General features: G+C 36.6%; 1 protein-coding gene across 1 annotated transcript in view; it reads right to left on the minus strand.

The window, feature by feature from the left end:
- Positions 1-12,160, minus strand: part of LOC106871734 (peroxisomal multifunctional enzyme type 2) — a 75,722-nt gene that overhangs the window by 23,389 nt on the left and 40,173 nt on the right. Inside the window, exons 13-14 of the mRNA XM_089349216.1 lie at positions 7,702-7,777; positions 2,983-3,140 (exon numbers count right to left, since the gene is read on the minus strand). Coding sequence (XP_089205342.1) covers positions 2,983-3,140; positions 7,702-7,777 — 234 coding nt within the window. The remainder of the gene's footprint in view (positions 1-2,982; positions 3,141-7,701; positions 7,778-12,160) is intronic.

The raw sequence follows: 12,160 nt of genomic DNA on the forward strand, positions 1-12,160 counted from the left end.
TTTCAAAATCACCCTCTTCTCGGCCAGGCATAATCTGCACTTCCTGCTACTATTGAAGTATGGCCTACATCTTTCTATCATCTTTCACTTGATGCTGTACTCCGTAGTGCTTTCTTTCTAAGCCCAGACATTCTTGGCCAGGGTTGTGGCGTTGCATCTTTCTGGGATGCTGAATGAGGACTTGTGGTTGTTAAAGTGGCCTTCCATTTCCCCCACATATTTCTGCATGCTCGGTTGTCCATTGGGTCCTGTTGCTGTTACTTCTGCTTCGTAAACAACTGTTTCTGTCTTGCATTATCCGGTAAATGGATAAGTTATGTTACTCCTACATGAGCATCTTGCCTCAGTCTCAGGTCTGAGTCTACCTACTAAATTCTTTTTTACACTAGGTGCACAGCAAAAGGATAATCTCAGGGTATGTCTATTAAATATTTTGTAGTATTTATTGGTATGAGGGAAGTGTTTATCAATTAAACTAAGGAAGATCTTACCTACCATGGTCCTAATGTTTAAAGAGAACAGCACTTTCCAGTGGTGTTTTCTTTTGGTAGGCTAAGGATAGTATTTGTAACATGCCAGACCCTAGCCCAAGGGTCTGTGCAGTGGGGCTAAATACAAAGTCACATGGTTGCAAAGTGAGTTTCTTAACCATACATCCATGCCTATGCATGTAGACAGAGAGATATGACAGGTTTCTTTAGTTTCAATCACAAGGTATTGGTTAACTTGCAACCATAATATAGAACATTAGCCAACAACGTTCATGTAGTGAGGACTGAGCTCCTAGACACATGGTTCAAAAGCAAACTTCCTAGTCACATATGAGAATAAGACAAAAATTATGTGCTCTCTTAGTTCTGTAATTTATTAAAACTAAAGCAGAGGATTGAACAATTACATCATTGTTCAACATAGTCTCCTTGCTTTTCAACGCATTTCCTTACTTTTCAATGCACTTCTTTCAATGGTCCACAAGCTTGCTTATTCCATTGGAGAAGGTTTTCAGCTGGTTGCACAGCCATTTATGCACTGCTTTCCGCACTTCTTCATCCATAGCAAATCTAAAAACTCGTAAAGGATATTCAAATCATCCAAAGAGGTAACAGTTGAAATGGACAAGGTCTGGGTTGTATGCAGGGTGTTCCAGCAGCTTGAAACCCAATTTGTCGATGGTTTCAACAGTGTGGACAGTGTTGGCATTTGGCCAGTTTGTTGGCCAGCATTTCACTGTAACCTACACTGGTGACTGTAGACCCTTTTCCAGCTAATGTTCCAGAATAGGCCCTTTTCCATCCCCAGAAAAGCTTAATATCACTTTTTCTGCAGAAAGTTGAGTCTAGAATTTCTTTCTCACTGTGTTTCCAGGTGTTTCCATTCCATACTCTGTCTTTTGGATTCTAGCTCAAAATAATGGACTCAGATCATATCTCCTGTGACTATTCTCTCCAAAATGTTTCATTGTTGAGGTGGTCAAGTAAGCATAGACATGTCTCCACACAATTGTGCTCACATACTTCAGTAAGCTCTCTTTGCATCCATCTCACGGACTACAGAAGCAAAACGGATAGATGATTTCATATGCAGAAGACCTTTGAACATTGGGCCTCACCGAGGCAATGACTTCTGACCGAGACCTTTGGAAATGTGCTGTGTGTGAGAAGACCCGGCAAGCCAAGTGAGACCTAAATCCAAGGCCTCTGCCAGGGGTGTAGCCAGCCCACTCATGTGTACCTTTCCTACATTGGACACTATACTCCGCTTGCGAAGACTTGTTGAGGCAAGTGAAATCGAACTAAATTCAACAACTGGCACCCGTACCAACGTCGTCTCCTTCATTGGACACGAAACTCAGCTTGCGAAAACTTATTGGGGCAAGCGAATAGCGAAATCGAGATAGCACCTGTGCCCAGCGTCGCCTTTCTGGCACTTGTGCCCGTGACATGTGTAAGGATTTTCGAGCGAGATCGTTGCCAGTTCCCCTGGACTGGCTCTTGTGCGGGTAGCACATAAAATACACCATTTTGAGCGTGGCCGTTGCCAGTACCGCCTGACTGGCCTTCGTAGGATTTTCGAGCGAGATCGTTGCCAGTGCTCCTGGACTGGCTCTTGTGCGGGTGGCACATAAAATACACCATTTTGAGCGTGGCCATTGCCAGTACCGCCTGACTGGCCTTCGTGCGGGTGATACATAAAAGCACCCACTACACTCTCGGAGTGGTTGGCATTAGGAAGGGCATCCAGCTGTAGAAACTCTGCCAAATCAGATTGGAGCCTGGTGTTGCCATCCAGTTTCACCAGTCCTCAGTCAAATCGTCCAACTCATGCTAGCATGGAAAGCGGACGTTAAATGATGATGATGATGATGATGAACCATGACTAATATGCAGAGAACATGCCATCCTATTGCTAGTTACTCATCAGCTCTCCAGAACCATTTCTTGAGCTTGTTGAGTCTTCACGCCATTGGTACAGTTTGATGGACGTCCTTCTGCCGCTTCATGCTTCATGCTTATCCAACCATTTTTAAACTTCTCAAACCGCTCATATCACTTCTATGCAGTACAGCGCTACCCCATATTGTACTGAAAGCCTGCGATGATTTTCAGCTCCCGACACACCTTCAAACCAGAGAAATCAGATCCTTGATTTCTGTTCTTCCTCAGTGCACACTGCCATCAGAGCAGCTATGTTTACTCTGTGACACAAAAAAGAAAACTGGAGTGATCACGGTCAAATTTTGGTTACATAACCACAAGAGTACCACTTTTAGCATGCAAGCTATGGTATCATGGCCAACCTACAGAAAGTTTTGACTCCTTTCTGTTTTGTCAGCCTTGGATAAATGAAAAAGAAAATTAGATTCCAACTAGAATTGAATGGAACAACAAGAGAGAAAGAGCTAAAATATTATAAACTAATAGTTCAAGATTAAGTATTTACACTATTTCCTCCACCCTACTGACAGCATTAATAACATATTACCTTTGATAATTCTAATGGAAAACCAGGAATTCCTTTGGAAAATAAGTCATGTAGACTCTTGAAGCCTTGAATGGTTGAAAAAGTGGGTAAAACAGTGAAATCATCATGATTTTCATACAAAAATTTTATATCATCTTCACATTTTGTTGTCATACCAACTGAAAAGAAAAAGTGTAAAGAGTAACAATTAATAATGATGATGATGATGATGATGATGATGATGATAACAACAATAATAATAATAATAATAATAATGATAATAATAATAATAATAATAATAATAATAATAATAATAATAATAATAATGATAATGATTTCAAATCTTGGCACAAGGCCAGCAGTTTCAGGGAGTAGGTAGGTCAACCCCAGTGATCAACTGATACTTATTTTATCGACCCCAAAAAGATGAAAGGCAAAGACAGCCTTGGCAGCATTCAAACTTGGAATGTAATCACAGATGAAATACTGCAAAGCATTTTGCCCGCCATGCTAACAATTCTTATTTCTTTACTGCCCACAAGGGGCTACACAGAGAGGGGACAAACAAGGACAGACAAACGGATCAAGTCGATTATATTGACCCCAGTGCGTAATTGGTACTTATTTAATCGACCCCGAAAGGATGAAAGGCAAAGTCAACTTCGGCGGAATTTGAACTCATAACGTAACAGTAGACGAAATACAGCTAAGCATTTCGCCCAGTGTACTGTTTCTGCCAGGTCTCTGCCATGCTAACAATTCTGCCAGCCAACTGTCTCAATAATAATGATGATGATGATGATGATAATAATAATGGTCTCAAATTTTAGCACAAGGCCAACAAGTTCGGTGGGGGAGTAAGTTGATTACATCAACCCCAGTGCTCAACTGGTCTTATTTTATCAACCCCAAAAGGATGAAAGGCAATGTTAACCTTGGTGGCATTTGAATGCAGAACATAAAGATAGATGAAATGCTGCTAAGCATTTTGCCCAGCATTGCCAACGATTCTGCCAGCTTGCCACTCTAATATCAGGTCATTAAGAATGAAATATCCGATTTTCTTATGTACCAAGTTTGACAGTCGTTAACTTTAATCTTTTATCCTGACAATTCTTTGTTTTACAACATTGAAGAGTTACATCATCACTTTTCAAAATGCAATTCATGGTGTTTGATTATTTTGTGAATTTTGTCTTGTAAATCAATTTTTATGAACAAGTGGATAGATAAAAAATTTGTGTTGTTTATGAATGAGTTCCACCATGGAACCAATGCATCCCAGACAGTTCAATACATCAATGAGGTGTTTGGTGAAGATGTGGTGAATGAGCACACTGTACATCGATGGTTTGAGAAGTTCCAATCTGGTGACTTTACTCTTGAAAATCAGCCTTGTGGTACATCTGAGACCAAGGTGGATAATAATGAGCTGGAAACTGTAGTGGAAGCGGATACATCTCAAACTATGCATGGGTTAGCAGGAAGATTTGATGTTTCGATTCCAACTGTATTGGACCATCTAAAACAAATTGGCAAGGTAAAGAAGCTGGACAAGTGGGTTTCACACGAACTGAATGAGCATCAAATGACGCATCATCTTGAAACTTGCTGCTCTTTGCAGTCATAGCATAAAGGTGAACCATTTTTGCATTGTATTGTTACATGTGATGAAAAATGAATTCTTTACAACAATAGCAAGCATTCTGCACAGTGGCTGGATAGAGACAAAGTGTCAAAACACAATCCAAGAAAGAATATTCACCAAAAAAAAACTAATGGTATCTGTTTGGTGGTACAGTACTGGTGTCATCCACAACAGCTTCATGAAACCTGGTAAGTCAATTACAGTAGATGTATACATCAGCCAACTGGATGAAATGATGAGTGAACTTGCAATTCAACAACTGAGAGTGGTCGATAGATACAGGCCAATTTTCTTGCAAGACAATCCTCGAGCACATGTTGCACAAAAACTCTACTCAAGTTACAGGAACTGAATGTGGAAATAATCTGTTGTCCACTATATTCACCAGACCTTGCACAAACTGACTAACACGTTTTCCAGGCATTAGACAACACTTACTTTTTGCAAGACTGAGGTCTGGCAAGCCAGTGGGCTGCACCAGGCTCCAATCTGATCTGGCAATGTTTCTACAGATGGATCCTTCCTAATGCTAACCACTCCAGGAGTGTAGTGGGTGCTTTTTACATGCCACCAGAACGAGAGCCAGCCAGTGGGCACTGGCATCAACCACATTCAGAATGTGCTTTTTATTTGCCACTATGTTGATGACCTTGCTCTAAAGGATGAACAGTGTTGTGCCTGAAGGATATATCAAAGGTTAATACTGCTGCTAATTACAGACCAATTTCCTGCCTCCCATTAATGTGGAAGTTAATGTCAGGAGGAATTACAGAAGAATTGTATAAATTTCTTGATGAGAATAATATATTACTGATGGAACAAAAAGGCTGTAGAAGGAGATGCAGAGGTACCAAAGATCAATTATTGATAGACAAAATGGTAATGCAAGATTATAAATGAAGGAGACCAAATCTGGAAATGGCCAGGATTGACTATTGCAAAGCTTATGATATGATTCCATATTCGTGGATTATTGAGTGCTTAGATCTGTTTGGAATTGCAAGAAATGTAACATGTTTCCTGAAGAAAAGTATGGTGGGATGGAAAACTGAACTGACATCTTACAGAAAAAGCTTGGGCACCCTGGGTATCAGAGGGAGGGATTTTCCAGGGTGACAGTCTATCTCCATTGCTTTTTGTTCTTACGCCTGGCCTTGGTATTTAGGAAAATGAACCTGGGGTACCAACTAAAGGGAAAATCCCAATCAATCAACCACCTCCTCTTCATGGATGATTTGAAACTGTATGGCAAGGATGAGACACAAGTAAATTTCATGGTGAACACAGTCCATGGTTTTAGTACTGATATTAGAATGGAATTTGAACTTAGAAGTGCAGAATAATCTACCTAAAAAGAGGAAAGGTACAGTCCCTAGCAGGGATAGAATTACCAAATAGAGACTTGATCAAACAAATTGAAACGGAAAGATGCAAATACCTTGGTGTACTAGAGTTCAACAAGATAATGAAAACGGAAATGAAAGAGTAACTGAGGATGGAATATTTCTGAAGACTGAGGTTGGTGTTGTGCTCAAAATTGACTGGATGGAATAAAATCCAAGCAGTTAATATGTTAGCAATAGCATCACTTCGGTATGGAGTGGTAATTATAAAATGGCAAAAGAGAGAAATGAAGAAAATGGATACCAAGACCAGAAAAATGTTGACAGTACATGGAACCTTCCACCCCAAGAGTGACACTGATAGGCCGTACTTGTCCAGAAGACAGAATGGCAAAGGTTTGATCAATTGTGCAAGTGTGAAGGTAGAACACCTACAAAAATCAGCATTGATTGGAACTGCAAGAATTCTTTACAGGGTTCTTGAAGCATGGCTAGTAAACAAGTGTCACAGTAAGAGTTCAAATAAAGTAGCCCCAAAAAAGGCTTTAATACATTCCCAGAGTATATAGAACTTAGGAGGAAGTACTAATAAGGTATGTATACTAAAATTGTGAAGCATGTTACGTAATAACAGGCGAATCAGATATGAGATAATAACAATTCAAAGTAAATAACTCTGAAAGAAGCTTTTGCGTGTTTGCAGAAAATATTACCCTCAGTGGCACTAGTGTTGGTATATTCGTGAATAAGTCACTAACCAAAATAAGTGGATCTATTGTTTAGGAAAATACTATTTACTTGTTTAAGCGTTGTACTGGATAAATTGTGAAAATAACTCAAATAGTTCAAATACTAAGAAATAAGCATACTCAATTTCATTTATACGAAATAATTTGCGAATATGAATGGGTTATTTCCCTTGGCTATATATATATATTTTTACTCTTCTCTACTGTTTTTTGTTCTGTGTGTATCAAAAATATCGCTATCAATCTAGAGTAATAATTTGTAGTTTTGAAATCAGTAGTTCTTTGACTGCTATTTCTGAATTCTCAGTATGTTGGAGAAGCAGGTTACTGTCAATCCCTATATATTTATGATTATAAATGTTTTTTACCGAAGAAGGTTTTTTCATACTGAGCTACCCGGCAAAATTGTTAATTATTAATTTTATTACTAATTGACGATTCCCTGCCCTGCATATCTATATATATATATATATATATATATATATATATATATATATATATATATATATATAAGGATCCCTTTCAAGAGTGAATGGGTTGTTTCCCTTGAAAGTTTAAAAATAATATGTTAGTTATAAGTAGTAGATGTAAGAATCCCTTCCAGGGCCCCAATTATTAAATTTTTCAACAATCTAAGTATGTCACTAGTTCTCCAGACATGAGTTCTACTCACATGTCAAGTTTCATCAAAATCAATAAAACGATGTAGGAGTTACATAACGCCACAAACAAGCACATCCACAGATTTCGACATATGTAGTAGATGATAGAAGATAACTATGATGGAGTTAGAAAGATGAAAACTTCAGATGAAGTAGTCAAAGTATTTCTGAGTATAGGACCTTTCAAATATGATCATGTGAGATCGTAGAAATGCATTAGAAGATAATGCATCAAAGGTTTACTAGCATGATGAGACTAAAGTTGTTGTTAGGATGACAGTGATGAAATAAAAAATGTTTCTTTTTTTATTTGTAGAATCAATAGAACTGTATCTTACCTGAAAGGGCATATAAGATAACATCAGGAAAGTTGTAGGCGTATTTAGAAATAAAGGGGCTCAGTGACTTGAGATCCTAATGAAATAGAATAAAAAATAATTAAAACAGAACAAATGAATTACAGTTCAGTCAAAAGATTTTTTTGTTAAAGTTTAATTTGATAATAAAATTTACTTTGTTTTGGGTTTTATTTTTTACTGTTTTCTCTAGATACAAATGTGGGATCATAAACGTAGCATACATAATGTATGTGTACTTTTCAAAAGTATGATGCTGTGAATTTTCATTCAAGAGAAAATTTCTTCATAGACAGTAGTGATTCATGAGAATGCCAAATGCATTTCAGCCTTCTTGGGCCTTATAAACAACATGTACTCACTAGTCACATGCCTAAATTAAATCTGCTCACTGTCATATCTAGGACACACTGACTGATACATGCACTGATGTTGTGAATAGCCGTTGGGCTAAATAAAAACTCAGTGTATGCAATCAAATAAGCATTAAATTAAAATATGTATCATACTTAATACACATACACACTGTTGAGAGACATGATGTTGTAGATTTTCACTTAAGAGAAAATCTCTTCATAGACATGCTATGTTACATACACAATATGCATCAGAGCATGATGAAAAATTGCCCAGACAGTGACTCACAAGAATACCAGATCCATTTTGGCCTTCTTAGGCCTAGTTATTAATCATCATTTTTAAATCCTCTTTTCCATGCTTACATTGGTCGGACAGGTCCTAAATCAGCTTTCACCAATTCTGTCCATATTACCTTTGATCTTCTTCTTATACAGTTACCTTCCACCTAGCACTTCTTACCCATCTGTAGTCATTGATACATAATACATGTTTTTTCAGCTGGATGGATGCTCCATTCTATTCCTGACTGCTCAGCCATGAAGCAAAGAATAGAATATAATATATTAATAGAACTGTCTCCCCTGTCTTTCTCTCAACTGAAAACTGTTCTTTTAATGAAACTTTCTTAACCTACTACATTAAAGTTTACATTACATAGTGTTAACGCTGGCTTAACTATGTTTATATGAATTGTATATGGTAGGATTTGTTTACATTTATAATAAGTAACCTTTTACTGCTTAAAATTTTGGGCAAAGCAGCAAGCTGACAAAACTACTTGCACATTGGACAAAATGTGAAGCAGTATTTTTTCTGGCTCTTTACATTCTGAGTTCAAATTCTATGGAAGTCATCTTTCATCTTTTCAATGACAATAAGTATCAGTAGTTGACTGACCCACTACCCTAAAATTGCTGGCCTTCACCCAATATTAGAAAGAAGCTTAGTTTCTTGGGAGAGAGAGTAGTAGTAGTAGTAGTAGTAGTAAGCAAACACTGATAAAGCTGTAATGGCAACAAAATGGCTCAGCTTCATTTTTATCCCAAACTGCCCAAAAAGGACACAAGCAGAGGTTTATATTCTGAGTGTGTTAGGTGTGCACTCCATACCCATTGAAAATGGCAAATTCAAATAGAATAACCAACATATGTCACTGGCCACAAGGTGCTCATTTTACACCAAGACAAAGTACATATAGTTAGAAGACCATACATTAATCCATAATCAATGCTAGTAAAATACACTAGTAAATATATATATATATATATATATATATATATATATATATATATATATTTAACGTCATATATATATATATATATATATATATATATATATATATATATATATATGACGTTGACCACTAACGTGGACATATATATATATATATATATAGTCACTACCAGAACGAGAGATGAAGTTTCAAGTGTAGCAGCAAGGTCTAGAATCGAAGGGCCTCAGAGTCAACCAAGCAAAAACCAAAGTCTTAGTAAGTAGGAAGGCAGACAAATCACAAATTCCTTCAAGTAGATGGCCCAGGATAACCTGCTCCTCCTCCTATCACTTTCACTGAGTCTCCCCTCCCATACACCACAGTAAACTCTCTGTCCATCCCCTTCCCTTCAGGATTGCAACCTTCTCTCTTTTTCTACAAACATAAACCTATGGATGTTCAATCTGCAAAATTAGCAACTACTGCTTCAATCTCACCAACCTGAGAGATCATGGACATATATATATATATATAAAATAGTATGAGAGAGAGCAAGCATAGTTGTATAATTAAGAAATTTGCTTCCCGACCATGTAGTTTATCTCGAGCAAATGTCATCTACTATAACTTCAAGCCAAACAAAGCCTCATGAGCAGATTTGGAAGATTGAAACTGAAAGAAGCCCATTGTGTGTGTGTGTGTGTGTGTGTGTGTGTGTGTGTGTGTGTGTGTATGATGTCTTTTTCTATGTATTTGTTTATTCTATGGAAGTTGCTAATTGCATCTTGTAGTGGTGTTGTGACTATCAATAAATCACCTGCTCACTTCATACCTTCAAAGACATATGAAATCCCTTAAGAATTGGCAACAGAAAAGAGCAGCCGACCATAAAAATAATACTGCAGTAATATATTTGTCTAACACAAGGTAGCATGGAAAAATGGACATAAAACAAACAAATGGACATGCATACATGTGTGTGTGTGTGTGTGTGTTATGCATACATACATATATATATATATATTATATATATATATATATATATATATATATATATATATATATATATATATATATATATATATATATATATATTTATATATATATATAAAAGAATAAGATAAAGAGACCAATGGCATAAGTAAAATTATATTTTATGTATAAAGTCTTACAGCTGTTATATTCCCCACTCATGTTGCAACCACGTCAGGGGCAAACTAGTCGGTATACAGCACTTACTCAGTATTACCTGTATCTTTAGGGTTTGGTTGACTCCAATACCCTTCGTAACCTTTATATATATATATATATATATATATATATATACACGGCAGATAAGAAAATGGAGAGGATACAAAAATTACATCCATCAGCCAGTAGACATTCTAGTATGTCTATTTATTCCAAAGTATTAGAAAGTATTAGAAGAATACATACACATGTAATAACTATGTGTTACACACACATGTACTAATATTACAGAGAAGAGAAAGATCAGATTGACAGAGAAGAGAAAGATCAGGTTCTATTTCCTTATGGCTGATTCTGCCAAGAGGCAACAAAATCCTCCAAGCCATCTCCATCTCCTCAGTGTAAGATAAGGGTGTCAACTATGGGGTGTAGGTATCTATGGATTACGATGTATTAGGTAGTTATATTATATTATATTATACTCAATTATCCGATTGTACATAATGGTTTATATTTACAATTTAAGCTAGTGGATAGTGTGCTATATTATTATTATTACTCTGCTCATTTCTAGGGTGCATTTCAATTACAAAGTGCTAGTATGTATGATGAACTAGTCAAGTGTTTATTTTCAAAAGGTTCATAACAGAGGGGTTCTTAGCCCCAGTATATAAGCTAGGTTTATGTACAGTATTCCTAATAGGAGCATGGAGTAACATACCATTGGCAGACAAAAAGTGATGGGGTATCCCTATCTGTACCTGTCTATACTCACACTCCAACAAGCATACATACAAATATATCTACAGACCCACATATGCACATATACTAATTCTAATCAGATATACATTCACACCCATATTCATGTATGTACACCATTATATACATGCAAATCCATACTGGTCCTTACCCACACCCTTATCTCCACACTGTGGATACATATGTGTGTGTAAACATCCCAAAACCTATGGCTTCTTACATAGCCTCTCATATATACCTAGATAAATACGTACATACATGCATACATACACATGCTCATACCTGTACCTATATAACCCTGTATATACATACACACACAAAAATATGTATATATATATATATATATATTTATATATATATATACACACATACATACACATACACATCCACATATATATGTGTGTGTGTGTGTGTACATACATACATACATACATATACATACATACATATACATGTATATATACACTCAAACAATGCACACTTATACATACAGACACAATACACATATTCACCTATACATACAAAGCCCTATACCTACACATACTGACACACACAGAAATAGGGTTACAATTGCATGTACTTACATGTACACACACACACATATGCATATATACACACATACATGTATACATACATATATACATCTTCAGACGCAGTATACATGCATATATTCATACATACATACATGCACTCAAAAGTATATACAGGTACCTACCTGGAAAAGGTTAATTGCAAACTAGATAAGGTAGGAAGAACGAGGGCATATAGCGCAATGGAGGGATATGGCAAAAATTATATGGTGACCATGTACAGGAAGGTGTTAATAATATGAATATTGTTATGATATGAAAAAGGAGGGGCGCTAGTATTAACAGTATTTAGAAAAGGTGTGTTTGGTCTTGTGAAGGCAGGAAACAT

Source organism: Octopus bimaculoides, chromosome 3 (assembly GCF_046866305.1).
Source record: "Octopus bimaculoides isolate indiv1 chromosome 3, ASM4686630v1, whole genome shotgun sequence".
Taxonomy (NCBI): domain Eukaryota; kingdom Metazoa; phylum Mollusca; class Cephalopoda; order Octopoda; family Octopodidae; genus Octopus; species Octopus bimaculoides.